We start from the raw sequence: 26,314 nt of genomic DNA, 5'->3' as shown, positions 1-26,314 counted from the left end.
CCCCAAATTTTAACAATAGAGTTAAAGAGACTTCTGCAACAATTCCCTTTGAATTTGTGAAAATAAATTATAAATCCAAACACAAGAAGAATTCATCCTGAGAGCTAATCTGGGCTGTCATGAGGATGCTGAGCAACGGCAGAATGAATTAAATAAGACTGAGAAGGTGACAAGTGAGGACACTGTGGGGTGTTTTACAAGTATATGCGCACATTTTCTGCCTCCTAACAGTTATTACCATAGAATAAATCTCATTTGGGTGTAAAAGCTCCAATAACTGAAGCCATACTCCTTCTCTTTGTCAATGAAGCCGCTCCAGGCTGTAAATCCTGATGACATCACACAATATAATCTCATTCTCTGGCTTTGAGCTTTTCAGTTCTTCTTACTCACTCTTGATTGAAATGCTCAGGGCTCTGAGAGGGAATATATGGCTTTTGAGATTAAGTGGTACTTCTTTTTAAAAAGTAATAGCTACTCAGAGAAAGATTTAACAAGACTAGGTCAAAAACCTAGTGTATGGCTGGACGTATGAGTGAAATGCTAGAGGACTTTTAATTTAAAACAACGGATCCAAGGAGTGGCCGACTAATGGTGTAACTTCATCAGTCAGTCAGTCAGTCAGTCAGTCAGTCAGTCAGTCAGTCGGTCAGGGACAGACTTTCATGTTTATAGGGCAGGCCCCGGCCAAAAAAGGGGGAAAAGGGAGATCTTCTCGATGTGACCTTCGCTGGTAATGTTCGTACGAGGTCTTCGCTTTGTAAAGAGTGTGTGCTTGTGTGTGTACATGTATAGAAAGGCACTGCTTGGTTTTTGTTCTGTGTGAGAGATTTCAACATGTGACTCAATACCAAAACAATCCAAACACATTTTATGTTGTAGCTGTTGCTGTGCTGCTTGTTTTCTTTTCCGGTGCAAATGACTTATTCAGAAGTGTGTGTAGTGTTGTGAGTTTGGAGTGTGTGTGTGTGTGTGTGTGTTTGTTTTGTGTGTGTGTGTGTGTGTGTGTACCTTCAGCTGAGTGCGTGTGAGCTCCAGGCTACGCAATCTGTGTTTACAGCTCTGAAGCTCAGTCTGGAGCTGCTCAGCCCGCGCAGCTCGTTCACGGGCGCAGTCCAGCTCATCCCGCAGTGCTCGCATGCCCCTCACCTCACCCTGCAGAGAACGGCTCTGCACACACACACACACACACACACACCAGTGGGGATGAGGTCAAAGAAGGTTGTGAACAGATCTGGTATATGCAGTAAAGCAAATGTTGACAGTCTGATACAGGAAGAAAGAAATGTGTGTGTGTCTGTGTGTGTGTGTATATATCTGTGAGGACCGAATGTTCTAACAATGATGGAAAGAAAGTGTTAAGCTTTTTGTTCTTCTTTTTCTACAAGATCTTAGTTTTAAATTAATATTAGGATTAGGTTTAGATTAAAGTAAGATTTACACAGTGGTGGAAAAAGTGTTTAAATAATTTAAATGAAGATACACTCATTTTGTTGTAGTGCCAAATACTGTCCTTGAATCCCCTCATTTTGCGATTCTTGGATGTTATCTCAGTGCTATAACAAAATCAGTGAGTTACTTTTAAGTAAATGTAGAATTATGACTTGTATATATACATATATATAAACATAATTCAGGAAAGTCTTCTTCACTGTGGGAATGGTATGGTATGGTATATGGGTTGGGAACCATCAAATGTCAGACATAAATATGAGATGGAACAGACTTGTGAATATGCCTGAATAGAAAGATTTTTAATTGGGACATTTTGCATGGTCACCCCTGGATAAGTGAGGTGAAATCCCTATTTTGTTTGATTGATTCTCTTTTTATTTTCCAAAACAAATTAAAATGTAATATTCATGATGCCCAGAGCAAACTGTTCCTGATGTACAAATAAAGATGGATCATTGATGTTTGGTACAAACCTTAATTAAGAACATATTGTCTGATGAAAAACAACTACAGTGTGAAGCCTTCTGTGAAGCAGAATTTATCCTAAAGTCAAAGATCTCTGTGTGCACAGTTACGTTCAGGTACATTACAATTAGCTATAGAAACAGGCAGGTTTACTGGTCTCCCTGAAGAGAAAAGACTCTTGTTGGCTGTGTGATTTAAGTGGGACTGAAGAAGAGACTGATTCTGTTTTATTGCTCATTATATGATGATTTAAGGGCTGCACTATTCAGTAAAATGTCCTTAATTTCTGAAGAGTTTTTCTGGATGAATGATTATAAGAAACTTGAGCTGTGTTTCAGAAAGGGAGCCTTCTGTGTGGCTGATTTAATTTATAAATCATGGTACAGAAGACAAAGTTCTATGTTTGCAATGTAATGTAAGAATTATAACCTTGTTTGACCCTTACTCATGCCTGTAGTAGTCTGTTCTGCTATGGATTAGTGTCTAAACTGCCACATTTAGGGGAGAGAGAAGGTTAACAACAATGTTTCTCTGGCAAAAATTGTAGTTGGCTACAATGTGTGTCATCTGCTTGCTGTTAAATACATAACCTGAGAGAGAATCTAATAAGTGGCCACCTGTGTTTTGTGCTGTTGGCTTATTCTATTTAAGCCTAACATACAGCATATTATAGCTGTTGCCATATGAGTTATGTTGTATTTGTGAGCCTCTATGGGAGTCCAACAGAGCAAACAGTGTCTCTTTCTCTTTGAAAAGGGAATTACTAAGACTTGATATCAGGTTTTGCTTTTAAATCTAGCAGTGCAAGTCAAGCTCAGTCTTAAAGAAGTGGGTACAATGAATTCAGTTCCTACTGCAGACCTCTAAGCACGTATCTGTATGTGCACAAACCTCTTTCTGAAGTTTTTTTAGCTGTTCTTCCATGGTTTGAATCTCCAGCTTGTAATCCAATATCTGATCACCTTTATCTTCCCTAGAAAACCAGATACACACGAAACCATCAATACCAAAAATGAAATTAATACCATCAATACCATTTTGTTGCTTAAAGGGAACATATCATGCAGATTTCTAGGTCTATATTTATATTATGGGGATCTACTGGAATATCTTTGCATGATTTACAGTTCAAAACACTCCTTATTTATCTTATACTGGCCCTTTATGCAGCCCCTCAGTTCGGCCTCTGTCTGAAAAAGGCAGTTTTAACTCCTGTCTTTTTAAGGCCCTCCTCCCAATGAGCCCACTCTGTTCTGATTGGTCAGGTCCCAGAAGCTGCGTCTCTGCAGACTTCCTTCAGCTCCAGCTGCTACGTAAACAAACTATGAAAAAACTATAATAGTTCTTTTTTAGTTCTTTCTCGTTCTTTACTCAAAAGGTCAACTTCTCAAATAGTCCCGTACATGTAGAAAATCCGACCTGAAATATGCAAGTGGACAATGCAAACAACCTTAGCAACAAAGACTATCGTTTGTGGGCATGTGCGGACAAACTCACCTCAGTTCAACGAGGAATTAGATCACAAAAAGCATGATGTGTCCCCTTTAAAACATTATACTAGTGATACATTGGCTGATAATACAATTAGAGACGATTGTGTCCGGTAGAAATAGTAAAAAGACAGGTTGTCCTACATCAGGTATATCCAAAAATTATAATTGGGCAACACTAACATTTATCATATAGTCAGAATACTCACTGTGAGCTGAATTGAAGGATTATGGCAGCAAGTTCCTGATTTGTTCCTTCCTCATTGCAGAGGAACAACTCACAGTTTTGTGTATTTTAAACTTTTAAACTATTTTAAACTCACAGTTTTTTCTATCAGGCACACACACAAACACACACACGCAACGCACACACACTCACAGTTGTTGTTTAAGGCGGCGGAGTTTGGCCTTGCTGTCTGCCAGCTGGAGCGCCAGACCTTGGGGTGGCTCCTCACTGTGACCACCCAGGGGCGCCGTGGTTGAGTCAGTCTGGGCCTCCCGCTCCCGACACAGCTCTGCTATCCTCTGGGAGAGCGAGGGAGAGTGATTGGACGATAGATGTGGCGAGGGACAAAGAGGACAGAGGGAAAGAGAGATTTGGGGAAGAGAGGAGAGTGAGAATGACAGAGATGAGAGAGAAAGGAGGAGATCATAAGCAGGAAGTGTTGGATACTTAGAAATCTAAATCCTCTGAATGTTACAGACAGTCATGTATAGTGAGTAATAGTGACTCTTAATATTGCATTGACTGAAAGTACAGCAATGTGATCATGTTCTTTGCTTTTTTGCAATTTCTTTTTCTACAAAATATGCTGGGTTTCAAATTTTCTGTGACACAACAGCAAGAGGAAATTCTGTTTGTGTCTGTTACAGAATCCAAGCACAAAGCAAAGTGAGCCCTTGGTTTGTCTGTGGAAATTATTTGATCAAAGTGTGCTGATCTGACCTTATATTAAGCTTGTAACGAAAGGTTTAGAGCATTATCAATCATACAAAACCCTGACAATTTCTTTAATAATGTCTTTTTATGCAATAAAAGCTGGTAAGAGGTCTCAGTGGAACCTCAGTGGTTTTAAGCAAGCAGGGTGGGTTCAAAGTCAGAAAACATGAGCAAAAAAAGGAATCTGAAATGAATTTATGGACTTTCACAGGAGCAACTCGAGTCCACTGACTTGCATTTTCCTTTTTCATTTATTGTTTTTTTTAATATTATTATTTATTGAAACTTACATGGATCCCAAAGCTATTTCACAGTGAACTTTACAGTATATTCCACACTATACTCAGCCTGTTAAATTGAATTGAGATTTAATTTATGTCAAGGCAGAATTACTACAACTGCAAGTGGTAAATAATAGCAACAAACTGAATATGAGAGCGTGGCATATGAAATGTTCATCAAATAAGTGACCCAGTAAAGCCCTGATGAAACAAGACCTACTTATGCATGTTCTAATTTTCAGATGATTAAATTTCATAACTTCATAAACAGACTCATCATATGACACGTGTGTAATGGAAAACATTGCACAAGCCTCCACAAAAATGCCAAACACACTTTTTGAGGGTTATTTTTTGGCTTTTAACTTTTTTTGACATTTAAAATCTAGTTTGGAAATGTGGCTGAAGGATACTCAGAGCAACAGTTGTTGAGCTACACTGAGTGTGTCGACCAACATTAGTACTACGTGTCTGGTTCTTCTAATGATAAATGTTTGCTCTTGAAGATGTCAAGATTACTGATGGTACTCTCCCTTGTTAAAGAATAGTTTTGCTATTCTTTATTTTTTATTCTTTTTGATGTTTTTACCGTGTCTGTTTTCAAGGTATTAATGTTTTAATTCAACACAACTGACTGTTAGCTTTTACTTCGGCAACTTGCACATCACTGCTGGCCTCTGCCCAGAGACTACAGATGGAAATGAGCTCTTAGCTGTATCTGGTACAATAAAGATATTGTGCACTGTCCTTGTTAAATAAACAATAAATACATAAATAAATCAAAAGTCTCCTGCAGGAATCAAACTGGGGACGTTATGGTTATATTTCATGGTGTCTGTCTTAAAACACAAGGCCACCACAAGGATGCCCTAAAAGATTTAATTTAAACTAATTTTAAAGCACAAAACAAATCTGTAGAAATGCAAGTGATTCACATGCTCCCACAGCACTGTAGTTGCAGCCATATATGCCTCTGACTCTATTAAGAGCTATAACGATTAGTTGATTAAACAATCAACAAAAATTTCATCTGCAACTATTTTAATAATCAAATAATCATTTTCATCGAGCAAAAATCACATAATGTAAATATAAAATAACATTTGTTGGTTGCAGCTTCTCAAATGTGATGATTTGAAGCTTTTCTATGTCATACATAATAGAAAACTGAATTTTCACAATTTTCACAATTCATCAATTAATCAAGAAAATATTCAGCAGATTAATCGATAATGAAGGTAATTGTTAGTTGCAGCCCTTGACTCCCTCTGTCTGAACTCGTGTAGACAGTACACATGTATGTAAAGAGACAGAGCAGTTTATTGTCCCCATGTGTCCAATCAGCTGTATTATACAACAGTCAGGTATAATTGAATGTTTATATCTTGTGTTCCAGTATTTCTCCCTGTGGTGTGACCATTATGATGTGATTTAAGTATGTTTGCATACCTGCAGGTGTGTGTCTCTCTGCGCCAGCATGCTTTGAATCTGTTTGGCCATCAAACTAAACACCAGCTGTAAGTCCGCACCTTCCACCTCCACCAGCTCCTCCCACTGAAGCGGCAGCACCGTCTGAGGGTCCTGAGTCACCTGAAGCAAGGACAGTTTCTCAGGTCTCTATGATAAGATCAATGTGCATCTGGATAACCTGACACAAAATGGCAGATCTGGGGACAAACGATGCAGTGTGAAGGCTGTGTGAATACCAAGCAGAATCTGTGCATCTGTGTGCAACATGGAAAAAAACACAATCTTTGGGAATGTATCTGTTAGGGAAGTGGGTCCAAAAATGCTGTACTAATGCATGCAAAACTAATGATCATGTAGACAGGTTTGAAATGTCCTCGGGCAGAAGGCATATGAACAGCAAGCAGGGGGTGCATCCATCCACACAGGAAGAGCACCTCTCACCTCTATGATTTATGAGGCTGAGAAACCTGGCAGAAAAGAGGCAGGTGGGCAGCACGCTGTTACTGTTATTCAGACATGCTGGTATGCAACATGCTGTTTTTGTAATGCTGGCAATTATTCATGGGGGGTATTTTTTAAAAGAGTACAATTTGGCATTTATGGTTTATTGGGGGGGACAGAAAAGAAGAGAATGACATAAAAGAGATGAAGGAGAGAGGAGGATGTGACAGAGGTGGAGACGTGTACATGAGGGTGGAGGATCCATCCTACGGTGGCAGCAAAGGGGCACCCAGAGGTCCTTAAAAGGCTGCCAGCAGAATGACAAGCAGCTCATTTTCACATTTACTTGAAGCACCAGTTGAAGGTATAATAGTTCACTCTCTCTGCCTACAGGTCAAATTCTTTGCCAAATCATTTTTAGGCAAAAAAAAATCCCCTTAGAAGTATCTCCTCAGGACAATATCTCTTCAAATTGACGGTCAGTCTGTGAATGCCTTTTATATTTGGAGGGTGCTTGATTTGAATAATTCTACACTTGAGCATACCTGCTGAATACAGTTGGCGATGCCTGCCTGGGTCTCAATGTCCAGAGACTGGATCTGCTGAATGAACGTCTCCTTATTCTCACACTGTAGACACAGTAGGATGAAATGTCAGGTGTGTGTGTGTTAGATCAAAATATATCCATGTGGCAATATACAGTATCAGGCCGTGATCCTTTTGTTAAATATCATATTTAATATGGTCCACACATGATGTAATAAAATCTCCTCCCTGACTGTAAAAAGGTCGGCAAACCTGCAAAAAAATATATTTAATTCTGAGCAATAATTTTATTTTTCAGTCAATTCTTCACTAAAAATTAGCAATGCTGATCCACCTTAAATGAATAATAGTGATCAATGTGTTTTTTTGTGACAAGATGTTCGTGATATAGGTTTTGCCATGATACTAACCTTCCAGATACAGGTGCATTCATACTACAAGCCCTACTAAACCTCTTGATGACACACACATGATCTCCATTTAACTAATTATGACTTCTAAAATCAGTTGGCTGCACCAGTGATGATTTAGATTTGTCCTGTTAAACGGGGAGAATACTCATGCAAACATGTATTTTGTATTTTATACTTGTGATTGATTTATATCATCTTGTAGAGACCTGTTTTCACTTTGACATTAAATATCTTTCTTTATCTTTATAGACTGTTGTGCGTCCACACAACAGTCTATAAGGACATACATTTTCCTGTAATGTAAGACGAGGAAAAGCAGCAAAAATTAAATTTTGAGAACCTGAAACCATCAAATTTTTGGCATATTTGCTTTAAAAAGGACCTAAACAATTAATTGATTATCAGAATTATCAGTTGCAAATTATTTTTTGTTGATCAATTAATTGATTAATCGACTAATCTTTTCGGCTCAAATAATAAGAGATATCTTGTCATGAACTAACACCATCTATGGAGCCACACCACCAGCATGGCTACAATGTATAATATTGAACATCAGTATTATTTACTGGTTGCATCGACCTTCAAAAAGCGTGATGGTCATGTGAGTGTGTGATCACCTGCACAGCACATCCTAGTAAAAGCAGCAACAGTCGCCTGAGTTCTTCCACGGCTGCCTCTGAGGACACAGAAATAACTGTCATCATCATCATTATCATCATCATCTCCACCCCCAACCATCAGCCTGGCTATCATTATCACCTTAATGTGTTTCACACATAGCAGAGATATGGACTTGTATATGAAGTATAATTACTTCATTGCTGCCGAGAGACATGGCTCTGATACGATCACTCTCTTATCTTGTACCTGTTAGGGGGTCCTGCCCCAGAATGGCAATGTTTGGGAGAGGCATCAGTATCAACTGCTGCAGGTCTTCCTGGAGAAAAGAATAAATGTGAAGAGTTTAGTGGAAAACATGAAGTGATCGCCTGGCCTGTCCTGTCTGTCTGCCCACAGTGAGCCTGAATAAACGACGACAGAAAAACTTTCCACCAGCCTGCTGCAGTTTGTGATGTAAACAAAGAGAAGATATATGATAAGAGTAACTTTTCATTTGTTCTTACAGGTCAACAAGGCTTCTGTAGATTAGGTTTAATATATTTCAGTGAAGCTCATTTTCAGGATTCTTAAAAAAAACAGAAATAGAAAAGATGCCATGAATGATTACCAATGTTTTAACAATATATCTGCATTGCTTCTGTAGATGCCCTTGTGGATAGAAAATATGGGTTATGTGGGGCAGCAGGCAGTGAAAGCCACGACAGACATGGCACAGTAACAAAGTACAGAGTCACAAAACATCATATTTGATGTCAAACACAAAAGAACCCATTACTATTTACAAATCAAAGATTTCCACTGCTTGACAGTACATTGGCATGGCCGATAATATTGGTCATCATCACAGATATATCAGCAATAAGTTACAAGAAATAGCAGTACAGAAATGCCAAAGATGTTTGCAGTAGTTTAGAAACAGTGGCGTCATTGCATAGTTTTTCCACCAGAGAGCACTGTAAAATATCCTGCTCAGTAAATATCTTGCTCATAATTATTTAGTAACCAAACGTAAGTAATCTTTATCAAAAATGTTTGTTTAAGGGTTGTCCTGGTGGCTAAGAGTACTCTACAGATACACTACTGCACTCTTATTCTACTGTCAGACTCATGATGGACAGTTAAAAGATCAAAATCGAAGCAGCAGAACAAGAGATATTGTCTTCTTTATTTCACGTATTCTTCTTACTTGTCAGCCTGGTGCCTACATTACCCCAATGCAACATGACAAGAGTCACTCTGCTGTACGGATTCAGATGTGTTATGCTAGTAGAGGCTAATATTGTTGCTAGCTTTAAGCAGAGATAAGGAGCAGGCTCCACATCCCCAGATGTTTTTCATTTCTAAACTTGAAGTCTTACACACTAACCACTGTTAAAATCTATCAGACTTTGCCCATCTCGCTCTAGAACAACAAAAGGCTTTATAAAACATTTTTCACATATGCAGTAATACTCCCCAAGACCTGTAAGCAGACTTTTCACTTGTCACTATCAAAGAAACGCAAACATTCCCAAAAAAGTTTAAACAAATATCGGCTAATATATTGTTGCTATTCTTTGAAAACCACGTTTCTCTAAAACATTAACTTTTGATGAGCTAAGAAAAACAGCAGTTTTCAGCTTGGTGACAATTTAACCAATAATGAAATGGGTTTTTAATTGTTTATTTAGTTTGAGAAGTAGAATAGTAGTCAGAGGGTTTCCTCAACCCATACGGGAACACTTCATATTTAAAATCACCAAATATGGAGATCATACATGATTTTCACGGGGAACCAACAATATCATCATCAGATTTTTTTTAAAACTTTCAATTATTTATATTGATATTGACCTCAAAAATCAAACACGGGCTGCTATTTACTCACTTTTATTAAAACAGCTTAATCTCAGCCACAGAATGTGTCAGGCATACTGTGCATATAAACCTTCTCAGTAATAGACCTGCTTTACTAGAGCTTATGATGAATTTTACTATACTGTGGACCACAGTGAGTAAATTGGTCCTGTATCATTTACGGCAGGTAATGTAATTCAAATCTGGATATTTCTTCTTTGGTCCTGCAATGGGAGGGATTTATAATGCGTCAAAGAGTAAACATGGGGATTCAGGACTAGTAGAAAGTCCACCAACACTGTGGTCAGCTTGTTTCAGCGAAGTTGTAGTTTCTGCCTTGATGTCTTGGACAAACCTCCTGACAGACTCTAAATGACGCTGAATCAAGCTGAATGGCAAACGCCTCAGACATTCCCTTTCCAGAAACCTGGCTTTTCTGGCAGCAAGAAGAAGTATATGTCATGTGGACCTGCAGTACTTTGATCCTCCTACGTTGCCATCTAGTGCGATACCAGTGTAGCGGGCAGATGACTTTGTTAAAAGAATTTCAGCAAAGTCATCTGCCCGCTACTTTATTACTTTATTTACTGTAGTTGGTCTTAAACTCTGAGATGGAGAGAAGCATTTCCCTGTTAATTAAAAATGTTTTTTTTGTCAAAGAGCCACACATTGACTTTGGCGAGCTCCTATCCCAACTGCTCTGAAAGCCTGTTCACATTCTCCTGCGGTCCATCGATGCAAAAATCACCAGAGTACAGAAGCAAGTCACAATTACATCTCTCTCTCTCTCTCTCTCTCTCTCTCTCTCTGTTGTGTACTGTAATTTATAAACTGAGAGGGGAAATGTACCAAGAGGCAAGCACTCCCTTCAGCGGCTCCATTGTGTGCGGGTTTGGCATCAGAGGCATGTGCAGCCAACCTGAAGTTTCTGCTCCTTCAGGGCATGTGGGATACCAGCCACTGCAGCTCTGTGTTGGTCATCGTGCAGCCTCGTGGTTCATGATGCCAAACAAGACTTCTGCAGATTAGCCAGACTGAAAATTATATACAAGCTACTTGTTGTTGTTGGCATGCAAATGTCCTCTCATGAACAATTCCCTCTGCAGCATGATACGGCCAAAATACATACATTCAACCAAATCCCTCCTGCACTATATTTTATACATCATCATTCAGTGCAGTTACACACCCTGCTTAAGTAAGAGATTAACAACTTGGGTAACACCTGCTGTGTTAAGATTGTCAGGCTTCCAGGTTTCTCTTGATGTTAATTTCTAGAGGACGTACAACATTTTTCTGGTGGAACTATAGTAAAAGAGAAGGAATTAGTCTTTATCCCTCTGTGACTCTGCCTCTGAAAATGATCTACTCTTCTATAGTCTTGAATTTGGAACAAACTTTGCCATCAAGCTGCTGCAGTCGTAAAGAGAATTAAAATCCATCTGCAACATTATCTTTTCCAAATAATTCCTCTTTATGTTGTTTGGATTGTTTTTCATGTTCCACATTCAAGTTCCCTTAATGATTTCCAACACGTCTGTGGGCCGTTTCGCTTCTTACTTTATCTTTACTGTTTTTTTGCCTTTAGGATTTAGGACTTTAGAACTTGTGCAAACCAGATTCCATCTGCAGTTTGTTTGAAGTTAATTGAAACGTTATTTATTGGATCCTCAACAGCCTTAAAAATATTTCAGTTTACTGAAAACCGAGATCTTTGTCAAGTCAATAAATAAGTTAACATGTTGGATCAATAATTAACATTTAAAATCCTGTTAACACGGCCGAACACTGAGTGTCTCCATTCAGGAGGAATTAAAGGCTTTTTAGATAGAATGCAATAGAACAAATAGAATAGAATATAACACATGACAGAAAATAGACAGAAAATAATATAACAGAGCAGAACAAAATAGAATAGAATAGAACAAATGAAAGACAATAGAATAGAACAAATAGAATATACTAGAGCAGAATACCAGAATAGAATAGAATAGAATAGAATAGAATAGAATAGAATAGAATAGCACACTAATTAAATACAATAGAATAGAACACAAGATAATAGAGTAGAATAGAACAGAATAGAATAGAACAGAATAGAATAGAATAGAATAGAATAGAATAGAATAGAATAGAATAGAATAGAATAGAATAGGAAATAATACAATAGAACAGAGCAGAATAGATTAGAATAGAAAACAAAAGAATACAATAGAATAAAACTATAAAAAAAACTAAAAAAAAAAAAATAGAATGGAAATGAAACAAACAAACAGGACAAACTGATTAGATTTGGACAAATAGTCAGAATAGAATACAGTAGAATACAACACAATAGAGTAATAGAGTAAATACTGTATCGTGTTCTCTGCCTTCATGCTTGTACGTGTACATAAATAACACTGTAGCGGTATTAGAGAAGCTGAGGTCACAGTAGAGAATATTGAGCCTTGCCGGGCTGCTGCACACTGCTGTCATTGTATTACACACACACACACACACACACACACACACACACACACACCCACCCCCCCCCACACACACACCCACACACACACACACACATAAACACATACATAGCAACACAGCGTTGTCAGAAAACAGACAGTGAAGTAAAACTGAGACCAATGTGGAAGTAAACGCCCACAGCAACAGTGGAGCCTATTCTGAGAGCACCTGGTAAAATTCTCGTGTAATGCCGACCTGATCTGAGCTTCCCAATTATCGCCAGTGTTTTGTGCTGCTCTGAGCTTTCAAGGGACATTAGTGATTCACTGAAAATTAGGAAGTGAGGCCTTGTAGACTCCTGTTCTTATGTTGTGTGACAAACTAAGCGGTGCTTGTTCAATCCACCTGACTAGTACTCGGAGGGGCTTTCTCTGCTGCGAACGGAGGCCTTTGAATCATCCTTAGGGGAAAGAATTGTGTCATTTCCTCAAATGCCACCTACAATGCATATTATGAAATGCATGATGCTGAGAGCTATTTGATAGAGAGTTATTCTCTTTCTTTCCTCAACCTCCTAACCACAGCTGCAGCTGAAATATTCAGCTCGCCACTCCTCCATTTTTCTCACCCCATTTGCCTGATAATAAGCCGGGACACGTCTACTGAGGATGGAAATTTTCTGTGTTTCATCTTCTCTTTTGTGCAAATGCTCCGCCACCCCCTGTGTGCACTTGAAACTTTTTACAGTATCCTTAGGAGGAATATTCAAGGCTGTAAGTTGAGCTTTGCTTCACTCCTCCATCTTGTCTTCCATTTTTTTGCTACCTTACAGCAAGACAACTGCTTCGCCAGCCCTCCACCATCACCCCCCCCCCCCTCTCCCTCGCCATTTGTTGTGGCCCTGAGTTATTTTTTAAAAGGATATTTCAGTGATTTACAAGGCTTTTCTATTTATAATGAGTTGGGGGTCATTTCAGCCCATCCACAAAAAAGCCATTACAATGGTATTTTGGGGAACTTTTTGACTAGAAGTGTTTGTGCAAGTGAACAATTCTACACAAGACATTTTTCTAAAGTGCATCAGATGAAGCTCAATCTACTGACCATCTCCAAATGATTGTGGCCTGGCTCTTTAGTGTGTCACGGACTTACCTCAACATCACCTGTCTGTCTACTGACTTGCTTTACTGCTAAGATAATGCCACAGAGCTTTAAAGCATATCAAAATATCCATTTACACTTTGTTGAGGTAATATTTATATAAAGACAAAACTACCACAAAATACATAGTTTGACGTTTCAGGAAATATGTTTACATATTATGTAGGGTATGTGTGAGACGTGTGAGACGAGGCTATTTGACTTCCATGATTCAGAAAGTCATTTTTATATTTCAGGTGTGTACCTATTAAACAAACAAGATATAATGTGTCAACTAAGGTGGGTTTTGTTAACTTAAGACAGAGACAAGCTAGCTGTTTCCCCTGTTTTCAGTCTTCATGCTAAGCTCAGCTAATTGACTGTTAGCTGTGGCTTTATATTTAAAACACAGACATGAAAGTGGTACAAATGCTGTTAGATGGCAACTTTTTATGCTATTTCATAAGCTTTCTAAAGGCTGAGAGAAACAATAAATTCAAAGAATAACTTTGCAAAAAATTCAAAGATTCCTCATCTGCAGCACACTGACAATTACAAATGAGTTGATATTTGTGTAGTTTTTGATCAAGTACGTATGGTAAAGTAGTAAACTGTACTAGATGTGATTTAAAATCAAGAAGTACAATGCACAGCTTTCTTAGCAGCATTCATTGATTTTTTCGGCCACTTGGGGGCAGTGGAACAAGCTGTAATTACAACATTGACATGTTATCACCTTATAAAGATAATATGGTGAATATGTCAGCAAAAACGTTGCCTTTTTACACATCCAGCAGACACAGAGCAACACTGGCATTTTGGAGTTGTTTTTCTGGCAAGCAGATGAATATAAGTCCAACGTCTGCTCTCCTTTTAGCTCCAGTTTGGCCTCCATCAACATCTTAGAGAAATATCTGACTCTTTAGTAGCTAAAGGCTTCACTACATTCACCAATTAGCCAGTTAGCTGCTAGCTTTGCCTGTCTGCCATTTGGTGCTGGAACAGTACAAGGTTTAGTTTTTCTCTGCTGCTGGAAATAGGTGGATGAGAGTGGTGAGAGTGAACCAAAACAGTGAAGTTGTGGGCCATAAAACCAAAACAATGCAGAGAGGAACTGCAGAACTGAGTGATGATTTTCTGTAGGTTTGCCACTCAGAGCAACCCTTTTCACTTTACAGAGTTTGATCCATTGTTAATATAAAAATACAGATGCAGCCATAAAACCAGATTACTAATCTCTTTGCAGCACTCTGACAGTTTCAACGCTATGTGGCTGAGAGTGAAAAGTCATTCTTGACCTTGGAGATAGTTTGACAAACACTTAACAGCTGAGCTTTCAGCTGTAAGACCATGAGATATAGCGTGTGGAGTTTGCTTTTGTTTACCTACTATTTGGCTTGTTTGTGAATATCTAGTCATGCAAAATTAGTCATCTGTACTAGATGTGATTTAAAAAATGTGGAAGTACAACGCATGGCACTTCCACATGACTTATGAAATACAGTTACTTCCATTGTGATCAAAAACAAACTCTTATAAAGTCTATCTCAGTATTTAAAACCTGTGCATGCTTTATTGACTCTCAGTCTGTCACTCCTAATCTCTCTCCTGATGATCTAATCTAACATCTTGATCTAACCCCCCTCCATAACCCTCCCCTACCTGGTAGAAGGCTCTCAGGTGTCGATTTAAAATAGAAAAGTTCTGGACTCTCAGCAGGTGGTCATCTCTCGCGCTGTCATACAGCCGTTCCACCTTGGGGTTGGGGTCTCTGGGACGAACACAGAAAAGACACAGCGGTGTATTTACTGCAGCTTGATCAAACAGCCCAGCACCACGTCTCTCCAGATGAGAAATTCTTATGCAACAGTGCATTTAAGCAGAGAGTGAATAAAATTTTAATGAGCCTGAGAAGCAGGCGGTGAGAATCCACATGCAATTATTTGTTGAAATAACGGGGCTTAGGTCAGGCCAAATTAATCAGCTGTTCGGCAAACACTGACTAAGATCTTGTCTTGCCTGTTGAGAGGGAAATGGGTTTATGCTGCTGAAATTTGAACATGGAGATAAGGAATTCAGCAGAGATGACTAACAGGGTGGCACGTATGCAGAACCCCATTTCATGATTCACTGGCAATTTGTGCTAAATATGAATGGGTCATACATTTATACCATCCTTTCACACTAGCTGCAGAACAATGTGAGGTTATGAAAGGGAATGTGATAAATGTTACATCAAATGTATGGAAGAAAGGAAAAGAAAAGCAAAGTCCTACTTACTTATTTTAATGCGTTTTAATAGTTTTCACTCAGACGTGTGCCTTGGATTTTAATTGGACAATGAGTTGCTGGCCAATTTTCACCCTTTTTTACATATTAGTAAAAGCTATTGCCAATTTGTAGAACTAAATGCAAGGTTACACTCAATTTAGGGGGTTTTTTTGCATTAATTTTCTTACATAGCTGACTGAAAATGAGCACTTTAGACTGCTTTTAATTTTAGATTTAAATGGGCTTCTAACATTACAGATTGACTGGGAAAGGACCTCACATGCTCATGGAATTAGCTCTTATTTTCTCTTCTCTGTGGTCACTTTTATTGCAGCCTGAGCAAGGTTGCAGGGCAATGAAGCAAGAAAATCTTAATCAATCTTACATGACCCTCATGACCTCATTGAGGAAAATCCCGTTGGTCAGCCTCAGATAACGGTCCTGAACACTCTGCGAAATTGAGTTTACTTCCATGTACTGGCTGTAGAGCGGGACTCCATCCTCCCTTTCCACCATCTTCTCAAACAGCTGAACCTGTGAGAGCCAAAGAGGGATTATGTTGTGTGTGTGTGGTGTGTGTGTGTGTGTGGAGAAAAGCATTGAGTGTGTACCAGCCAAGAGGTGGAGAAAGACAAGGAAGACAGAGGCCGGAGCAAAAAATAGGCACAGAGAGAGACAAGGAGGGAGATGGAGAGGGGAAAGCATTTTTACAAAGGAAGCCACTTGAGTCGGTGCACCTGTCTGGACAGGTGGAATCTGTGCGCTCACACTGGGAAGCACTTCACAGGGACAGGCAGCCAAGCAGGACCGCAGCCAAGGTCTCTCTCTCTGCTAAGAAGAGCTGTGCCAATGCAAACTGCAATATAATGAGGTTTATTCCCCACCTGCACCTTCTAAAAGCTGCACTGTTGGTAAACAGAGTAACAAGCTCGAGTTGGTTCAGCTGATAAGGTGCGGCAGAGGAGCTCAGGACCCTGTGCGACAGGGTAAATAGGGTGGCGGAGCGGATAAAGAGGATGTCCTTCAACATATGAGAAGCGGGGTGAAACCTCTCGTGTCAGTGCATAACTGCCCTTGAACGAGATGCTAAACCTCTGCCAGCTGCGGGCACACTCTGTTAAACCTGACCTCTGACCCTTCTTTGGAAGGGGGAAACATTACAGAGAATATCCCCACAAGGTTCAGTACAGTTTCACATTATATCATAAATTCTGTTCATTGACCAGAAGAGGAAAAAATCCCCCCGGGCTGATTGGTCTCCCATGTGGAAAACCCAGCTGGAAATTCAGTCTGTTACAAACGCTATACACATCCTCCGCCGACTTTAAAGGAGACTGCATTTCCTTGAATACACAGGAGATAACTTTATATTATTTTCAAATCAGAAGAGCCCAAGGACACGGAAGTGTGAGGGCTAAGAGAGAAAGAAAGCTGGTCATTAAGGAGACGAAGGAAGCTGCTAAAAGGAGAAGTAGGGTGTTTGTTTGGCTATACACAATAGCAAGAAGACAGTATCTAGGCTTTTTGTGTGTTTCAATAGTTATCAAAGCCATACTTTTACATTTATTTGGGTGAATGGAACTGGAAAATAGTCTGTTGTAAGAGATATATAAGTGTCTGTGACTGGAAATAATGTAGACTTCACTGCATCTGAAGTGAGGGCAGCTAACTGATTTCTCCACAATCCTCCAGTTTTATTCTCCTCTCTCTGCCTCTAGAAATGATGACCTTTTCTCTAACTGAAAGTGATAAATGATAAATGACGTACCCATTGCGCCAACGCACTTTCCATGAATTCCTCTATTATCTCCATAATGTTAGAGTCCATTGTTGTGCCACAAGAGCTGTGAAACACTAGAGCAGACGACTAATTAACAAATATCAGCAACGATACGTATATAATAAATCCAAGAGAGGAAAACATCTTGCTTCAAGTGAAGTAGTTTGACACTTATGCGGCCCTTCCCCTCCCTCCACCTCGCTGTCTCTTCCTCTCTGACTGTGTGTCAGTTTGCTTTGGTTTCATTGCAAAACCACACCGGAATTTTCAAAAACGCACATGTTGCGTTTTTTAAGCCTCCCTCTTTATACGCCCTTCAATCAGTAGACTAACATACACAGACATCTCTCCAGATATTATATTGCCTAAAATATATAATAACATGCATTGTGTTTGGTATGCAGGGAGAGTTTGAAGGCTGAAAATACTGCCTCACTTCCTCATATACGATGTTAACAAACGACTACAGGCCTAACACGTATCTATACTCACTGCCGGCTACTTTAAATGGATGTCATCTGCATGTAAAATATGGAAATATATGTTTGTCTTAAAAAAAAAACACCTAATCCTAAACAGATGTTGATGTTGACACATTCAGGTGGCGCTGAAGGTGTAAAATCTTGTGAAAACTCATTGGTGTACCGTGAAAATCAGGAAGGTTTTGACTCAAGTTGTTGCCTGTAAATTGACAGAATTGTTGACGGTGTTGCTCTGACAAAACTTACTGTGTAACGGCGTCCTCTGGTGGTGTGAGACAGAAGCTCCTATTTGCTCGTTAAAAAAATACTCATTACATCATTATTTCCGTATCAACCAGGCAGCACTGCTTTCACTTAGACGCTGCACTTTCTATACAAGGAACACTATTTTTACCTATAATGTGTTATCTCTGCATCTGCAGCGAGTGTTTGTCATTTTATAGACTCATTCTAGCTTGGATAGGTTCGTAGTTGCTATATAAACCTCTTTTATCTGAATGTCTACACAGATTGGATGAATATTATTATTAATTTATATGTGAACAATGCTATGTACCCATTTTGAACACAAATGATCCACAATAGGTGTCCCTTCTCACTTAAAGGATAGATTCTTGTGTTAAAACAACAGTCAGGTGCCCATATGAACACTGAAAGAGGTTTTCCTCACTGTAATCATTCCTCCTGTTCATACTGGCTATTAAAAGATCCCCTTCAATGTGTTTTTAGTGTGACTGATGGGGGCCAAAATCCACGGTCATTTTGTGCTAAAATGCATTTAAAAGTTGATCTGAAGCTTATATATGGCTTCAGCAGTCTGAGTTAGTTATATCAAGTGGATATCTGACACATTTACAGTCTTTTTTAACATCAAATTCCCCCTTTGTGTTTCCCTGTTGAGCTGCGGTGGAAGTATAGTAACAAAAAGAGGAACTTTGGCACTAAAAAGCCTGTAACGTTGAAAGATACCTATTTCTATTTAATTAATGGGAAATATTTGAGAACTGACTATGAAAAATTGCTTGCAAAATTTGTTTGTTTGTTTTTCTATTAAAAAACAAGTGCTACCTGTACACAAGCCGAAGCTTGATCAACCCCAGCTTGGTCGCTTGGGCGAGGGTAAAAACCTGAAACACCCAATGACCCAAAGACCCAAAACACCCAATGACCCCAGGTAACATCACTGATGATGTGTCCAGGTGCATCACAAGTTGGTGTATGCCATAAGTTGTTTTTCTATTAATATCTCTGATCAATGTTGTCACTATTTTTGTTGGAACTATTTAAGAAATATAATATTATTCACCAAAAAACACTTTCTATCTCCCATTGTGTTACTGTAAAATAATTACTGGATTACTACAGGTAATATTTCTGAAGGATGTGACTAAGACTGAAACCAAAAATTAAACCTCACTCCTTTATCAGTTTCTGTCACTCATGTTTTATAATTAAAGAACATGTCTTTCTGCAACCACTGAAAGCAGGTTTATCTGTTCGTTATGAATAAAAGAAAACATTCAGTGGCCTTATTCTGTGATAGGGTTTTATTCAAGAAGGAGCACACATTGGATATATTCTTTGCAAATAAGGAGCATTTAAACACTGTTTTGCTTTATAAAATACTTTCCAACGCGGTGTATTAGTGTGCTGTGTCTGTCACTATATGACAGAGTGTGTTCCTGTGTGCTGTCAGTGTGCGCTGATACTGCTGCTGCAGCAGTTCTGGGATTAACTACACCAGGATTATCAGATTGTTTCAGAGCTGCCAGAATAGACAAGATGACAGCTTCATATAGGGCACCGCACACACATATACACGCACGCAAACACACACACACTTAATCCAACTCTCCTTGCTGAACTCAGATAACCCACTGGCAGTTAATTTACCTCTGTGTACAAAAGGAAGCAGACACTACAAAGCAGTTAAAAACTTCTACCTTTAATAGGTTATATAATTCATGTGCGTTGCCATTTTAACAGGTTCCTAAGCATTTCATCGCAGTTTAGTGCAAACTCTATAGCTGTGAGACGAAAAAATACAGTGCACATGGGATGAACTTTAGCATCATGTGATTGTCACTTTGCCAAATTTGAGTCAAATTGTCAAAACGAGTTAAATATGTGTCTGTGTGTGCACGCTACTCCCATTTAAACTGAATGTATTCTCCTCTATTACAACAAAAAGTACTACACATTTCCTGAACAGATTCTCTGATGGACACACATTCATGAGGCCCTGCACAGAGGAGATGTTTGTTTTGGTGTCTGTGCAGGGCCTGATAAGATTCCCTATGTGTTGCCTCGTTTGGGCCATCTGCGAGGGAGCTGCGGCTGCTGCATCGGTGGAGCGTTAATCAAGCCTAACGTGTCAAAACCAACAGGTGTTCTACCAGCCACCAGCCAACTCACACAACCAAGAAACCTCAGACACAACCCCCCCCCCCCCGTATCCCTTCTTCCTCAGATCATATTTAATCATTTTCCTCTCTAGCTGGCAGGAGTAGGGGTGGCAGCCTTCTCGTCGGACTTCTCTGCATCTGCATCGTCAGAGGACCCTTCGGCGCCGGGGTCAACCTGCCCAAACTTTAGCATGGTGAGGACGTTGACTTTGACTTCCTCAAAGGTTTCCTTCATGCCCTTCTCCATGAGATAACCCTCACTTTCGCCCTCTGGGTCCTCCAGAGCCATGGCTCCTTCCACAGCTGTCTGCAGGTACCGCAGGCTCACGAGCACCGACATCTGGACAGAAAGACGCAATAAGGATTCTGTGAAAACTGGGTCTAAAATTCAGTGTCAGCCTGCACTGTGTGTCACCAAATGAGATGCTGAAATCTTGTTAGCCTCGAAAAAACTGATGTACAACAGTACCCTGAAGAGAAGAGTCACCTTTTTAGAATCAATCCATCGTGTTATATCAGAGATGTGAACTGTGGCATACGGCCATAGGCTACTCTATAACTCTATGTGTATATACAGTTTTTTTTTCCAAGCTATACATTTGTTTTTTGCTATATTTATGCTTTTATTCAATGTGTGTGAGCCATGTCAAAGATAAATTTCCATTATCTTGCGACAGACAATGGTAATAAAAGTTTTGCTGATTCTGATTCAGTTGTGATACCAAATCACTTTGGAAAAAATCTACATTATTACAAATTATTATGTTTCACTGATGGATTTCAAGCATGAGAATGGGATGGAAAGTCAATATTTAAAACATGCACACTTTTATCTAGTGATTCTTGAAAAAAAATGGGGTTTGCATCCCCAAATTGTAAACACTGCTGCAGTCCATAAAAATCAACACCTGCACTATAGCTACCAGTTGTGATGCAGACATTTTGAGATTGATCTTATGCTTCTTTCCTGTTTCTGTTTCATCTCAGGCAACACGATTCAAAGCAAGACTTTTGGTTGAAAATCAGACTTTATTTCACAGCTCAGCTTGAGGCCTTGGTAGCTCCTCACATGGCATCCATCTGTCCCTGTCATATTGTATGTACTAGAAAAAAAACACCATACTGAGCTGCTGCATTAAAAAAATTGATTGTTTGAGTAGCTGCAGGCCATGTGTAACGATGCTCTGTTAAACATGTGTGTGAGCGTCCTGTTCCAGCCTCTGGTCTCGCTTGTTTGTTATTCAAAGAGAATGTGCCATCGATACTGTGATCCAGCAAAGGAGTGAATATGAATGTTTGATTAAAAGACAGAAATCAATGCGTCTCAGTGATGTTTTCTTTTTTTCAGTTGTCATGGCAGTCTATGTATCAATCAGGACTATTATTCAATATTCTTTTCTCTTTTTTTAGTCTGCGTGGGGGTAATTTCTCAACAAATGTGCCTGGTGAAGAAAATAGCTCAGAGTAATTAAATGGTCAGTAAAAACTTTGATAAATTATTTCCTCTAGAGAGTTATTTAGGCTGTCATGTCACCCACCTGTATTAAGATGACTGACAGCACACCTGGACCAGTTGAATTCATCAAGCTCATGTAGTAGTCGACCAGAGCCTGCCTGCAGCCACGGCTGTACAGGTTGAGTTCCTCTGACTGGAACTCATAGTTGTAGTGGAAAGTGTTGTCTGTCAGGTGGTACTGCAGGCAGGGGCGTGGAGAGGCGGGATTACAGCAGCTAAAGGGAACGCCATCCAACAGGAAACGCCCGTCCACGTTACTCCGGATACGACTGGAGGAGAAATTAGGGAGGGACAGAAAGAAGAAGAAAGTTGATGGAAACAGATTGATAAGAGGTTGAAATGGGGGAAGAGTGAGAGCCAAAAGAAGGAAGGAAGGAATAAAAGGTGAAAGCTCTTTCGTTTATAGTAATCCTCTGGGAGGTAAAAGTAGAGAAAAGGCCTTGAGCAGTGCCTCTTCACAGGTGTCATCATGTCATAACCTTTCTGTTTACTCCTTCCTTTTCACTTATTTCATCTTCGACCAACTCGTCTCTGTTTGCTTCACGGACAACCTTTCCATCCATTTCTCTCACTCCCTTCAAAAGTAAAGGCCAGATCTATTTTTAATATACTTCAAATAAGTCTCCTCCTCCACTCTAGCATCATTCTTTTTCTTCCAGCATCCCTCAATCCTTCCTCCATAACATATTGTTTGACCTTTTTGGATGTGAAGTCTACTTATCTGTCATCTAGACCTCCACCTCATCTCTTTCCCCCTCTCCTCTCTGGCTTGTACTCTTCCCTCATCAGTCCTGTTGACTCAGTTTCTCCTCTCTTTCTAATTCATCATGTCACCTCCCTGCAGCTCATAATTTGCACATCACTGTATTGATATTCACTCACTCTTTGACATCCTTGGAAGTGAAGTCCAGATATCTGTTGCTGACCCACTGAACCTCAAACCAATCCCTGAAGTTGTTGTTTCCACAACAGCGAAACTCCATCTGCAGACGATCGATAGTCTCTTTCTGAAAACAACGGCCCGGCACGTCTGTGTCCTTGTAGAAACGAATACCATTCCTCAGGCCCACCTGAGAGTGAGGACAGGAAAAAGAAAGAGAGAGAGGGAGGGAGGGAGGGCAGGCGTCTTCAAGAATGCAGTTTCTAGCTGTTTCCATATTACAGAGATTGTCAGTTAAATTCAAAGCCTATTTTTATTCATTGTTGCCTGGTTTGTTGGTTAAATTCTTCTGCATTGTAAATGAATCGATATACAACAAATATGAGCACTAAAAGAACTCTTTATTTCGAGTGCATTACTGGTTTCAGCACATTTAAATGAACTGTAATCCTTCACTTTATTGTTGGTTAAATATGGTCAGAAATTCATTTGCAATGACTGGCTGTAGTGCATTTTTTTTTCCATCTTTCTCTCGTCCAGGAGTTTACTGTAATTATGTTTCTTAGATTCAGTTTCAACCTCTTTTCCTTTTTTTATACATACTCATTTCTAAATGTGTATTAAAATTATTTTTATTTAATGTAATTATGGTTAACTTGTCTTAAGTTTTTAGGAGAGGTCTTTGTATACACTCCTAGCTTCCTACCTCTCCTGCACAAGCATTTGTTTACTTTAAATTCATGCATAGCTGAGGATAAGTAGGTAAAAGTGTGTTTTTTAATTAATAGAACCCTTTTCCATCCTAAACCTTTAAACTCTGCCATCACATTTTAGACGGCTGTCTGACTCTTTCAGCTAAAGCAGTTTATGGTGAGCAGGTTCAGTGTTTTTTTTGGGACAGATACTGACACCTTCTCTGCACCCTGACCTCCTGTCACTCCTGCCAATCATTACCCAGCCAAGTGACCCCACCTTCAGAGACTCCTCCAGGTGTCCTTGCAGGGCGTAGCTGAGCACCACGACGGCGATGAGCATACAACAGAGAACTGCGGCTGTGGCATACCAGGCCAGCAGGAGAACCTTCCAACGTGGGAAGCGGCTTGCGTCCAGGGAGTCCTGACATACTCGACTGGCGACCCAGTTAGTGCCTATGGAGGCCAGGCCCACCATCATCAGGATGTTGGGCACCACGTGGATCTCTGTGTTATCCATCACCTCAAGAAGAAAAATCACAGTCAAAGATAATAGTTGCCATAAGAGCTGGACAAGAGCAGCAGCCAACTGCAGGTCACTTTGTCATTTCCTCTACCCACTTTAGCAAGTAATAATCCTGCATTCAATTAGCATTATCTATTCTAAAAATGACCTTGGCAGCCAAGAGATTCAATTAGCTGCTGATATGCTGGATGCAAAGGCTACTATGGCAAGAAGATGACAAATTGAATTCATTGCCCCGGTTACAGCAAAAGTCAATTATGGACTGAGTTTATAATTGGCTGAATTTTCAAATTTCTGCCAGCAGTAAAAACACCTTTGCCCCATTGTTGTTTTAAAATGACCATTAAAAGCCCAGCCCAGTACTGCTACCGTCTAATACCATTATCCTGTACTGTCTGTGCGGCCTGCTATGTTTAACTGAGTTTTGGACACATAATCTTCACTCATTGAAAAGGAATAATTTCAGCTCAATGAGGCAAAATCAGTTTTGTCGATGGCCTGATCAAAGAGTTAAGTGCTCAGCAAGTTGTCTGAATGAGATGGTGGGTCTAACAAGTATAAAAGCAGATTATCCACTTGTGAATCACTGTGAAACACTATTCTGTTGGTCTCAAGTCTTCAGATTGAGAGCTCAAAGCAAGCGTCTTTGACTTTGTGTTTCAGTCGGTGACACCTCTAAGCTATCTCTACACCAACTCAATAACACTTTGCAACACAACGAAGAGGTTATGGAACCTGTTCTCTCATTGAAGATCAATATATATCTGAAGGCATGTATTCATGGCCTGCAGCTTTCCTGTGTCATCCACCGGACAGGCTTCCAACCTATCTGAGTCAATCAGTGATCAATTGAGCCCGATGACTAGTTGGCTTGAACAAATTCCAATCATGCTGAGGTCATGACCTTCACCTTACTGGTCACGTTACTTAAATTCAAAACCCATTCAATTCCTGACGATTTTGGAAAGAAAACGTAGATTTTTCCAAAAGCTTTTTAACATCCTCATGATTGTACATGTATGAATGTGTCTTAGTGTCACTGTGTGTGTATGTACACTTGTATTTTGTGTGTTTGTAGATTAAACTGTAGCGTTAACTTTAAATAAAATTCACTGATAAGCGACAGACACATTAAACAACCCTAAGTAAAGGCAAATCACTGAGCATATAAACCAACGTTTGTGTAATTTAGACTAAATTCGTGTCAGTGTTTTTAGACTTAAGCCCCACTTGGCCTTCTAGTCTTAATGTACTGCGTGTGTGTGTGTTTCCCCCTCTCTACCTCGGCCCGTCGGAGCAGCTCTGTCTTGAGATAAACCCCCAGACAAAAGATGAAGGCCCCGCACATCACTGCCAGCCAGGACAGCAGCCACAGGCCCTGAGCCACACGCACCCGCCTCTGCTGGGTGAACTTGACCTTCAACAGCACCATGGCTCACTACTATGCACCAATCAACACAAAAAGGAAGAGAAAAGAGAGCTGAGGGGAAATGAGAGCAAAGGAAGGAAGTGGTCAAAAATGGAGCGTCAATCCAGAGGTTGCCAGCTGCACGTAAAGAAACATTTAAGGATTGGTTTCAATGTTGTTACAGAATAAAGCTGCAGTCATAAAGTGGTCAATGCAGGCCTTGCACTTGTTGTTTGGTGAGTTATTAACAGGTTGAGCTCATCTAAGTTGTTCCAGGTACAGGGGATAAGCAGGTAGATCCCTTAGATGGTAAAGGACGCAGCCGATCTCAGAGGATAATCCAAACACTTTCACTTGGATGTTGAATTGGTCCCAAAAAGATTCTTTATAATCCAGTTCAATACAAAAGAACCTTAGAAAAATGTGAGAAAATTGTTGATGAATGAAATGTATGAAGAAAAGAGATATTCCTTTTCCCGGAGATGACAGTTTGTCCCCTCAAGTAATTGGTCACACCGCCGCAGCCCCCCCTTCGAGCTGAAACCAACGATTTCTTCCTCTTGATGTGATCTTGTCTTTTGATGGCGCCCCTCTGGGTCTGTGCATGTGCGGCGCCCCCCTAAACCGCTGTACCCATGGCTGGAGGACACAGAGAGTGGCCAAAGTCGAGAGTTTGGAGCCGTAATCCCCCAACAGAGTCCCTGGGATCCTATTAAGATCCAGGGGCCAATGAGAAAGCAGGCCAGTGTCTGATCAGCAAACTTGTTCTGATATACACGTAGACTGGGAGGGACTGTTATGACAG

The 26,314-nt window shown here is 39.9% G+C and overlaps 2 protein-coding genes across 6 annotated transcripts in view; both read right to left on the bottom strand.

The window, feature by feature from the left end:
* The window catches only part of ccdc88b (coiled-coil domain containing 88B), a 51,529-nt gene extending 33,111 nt beyond the window's left edge, over positions 1 to 18,418 (bottom strand). Inside the window, exons 1-10 of one of the 5 annotated variants that reach the window (XM_042419306.1) lie at positions 18,329 to 18,418; positions 16,206 to 16,354; positions 15,212 to 15,320; positions 8,372 to 8,441; positions 8,122 to 8,180; positions 7,088 to 7,171; positions 6,081 to 6,221; positions 3,790 to 3,935; positions 2,812 to 2,893; positions 1,012 to 1,170 (exon numbers count right to left, since the gene is read on the bottom strand). In XM_042419306.1, coding sequence (XP_042275240.1) covers positions 1,012 to 1,170; positions 2,812 to 2,893; positions 3,790 to 3,935; positions 6,081 to 6,221; positions 7,088 to 7,171; positions 8,122 to 8,180; positions 8,372 to 8,441; positions 15,212 to 15,320; positions 16,206 to 16,336 — 981 coding nt within the window. In that variant the 5' untranslated portion in view covers positions 16,337 to 16,354; positions 18,329 to 18,418. The other 4 variants (XM_042419309.1, XM_042419305.1, XM_042419304.1 and 1 more) reach the window with 4 other exon arrangements.
* A 2,104-nt stretch (positions 18,419 to 20,522) lies between these two features.
* rom1b (retinal outer segment membrane protein 1b) lies at positions 20,523 to 25,534 on the bottom strand. The gene is made up of 5 exons (XM_042418566.1): positions 25,384 to 25,534; positions 23,856 to 24,098; positions 22,886 to 23,073; positions 22,026 to 22,272; positions 20,523 to 20,827 (listed from the first exon to the last, which is right to left on the bottom strand). The coding sequence occupies exons 1-5, from the start codon at positions 25,531 to 25,533 to the stop codon at positions 20,576 to 20,578; spliced, it is 1,080 nt and encodes a 359-aa protein (XP_042274500.1). The 5' UTR covers position 25,534; the 3' UTR covers positions 20,523 to 20,575.
* Positions 25,535 to 26,314: the final 780 nt, after the last annotated feature.

This window comes from Thunnus maccoyii, chromosome 8 (genome assembly GCF_910596095.1).
Source record: "Thunnus maccoyii chromosome 8, fThuMac1.1, whole genome shotgun sequence".
NCBI classification, from domain to species: domain Eukaryota; kingdom Metazoa; phylum Chordata; class Actinopteri; order Scombriformes; family Scombridae; genus Thunnus; species Thunnus maccoyii.
Note: the sequence above shows the minus strand (reverse complement) of the source record. Positions and strands in the feature narration are given on the sequence as shown.

What these genes read in the sequence shown, in the direction of transcription:
- rom1b (XM_042418566.1), bottom strand. Translation starts at nt 25,533, where the DNA reads ATGGTGCTGTTGAAGGTCAAGTTCACCCAGCAGAGGCGGGTGCGTGTG. An exon ending in ACCTGGAGGAGTCTCTGAAG is followed by an intron (nt 23,074 to 23,855) that starts GTGGGGTCACTT and finishes CCTCACTCTCAG; the next exon opens with GTGGGCCTGAGGAATGGTAT. An exon ending in TGTCAGTCATCTTAATACAG is followed by an intron (nt 20,828 to 22,025) that starts GTGGGTGACATG and finishes CTTTCTGTCCAG; the next exon opens with ATGTCGGTGCTCGTGAGCCT.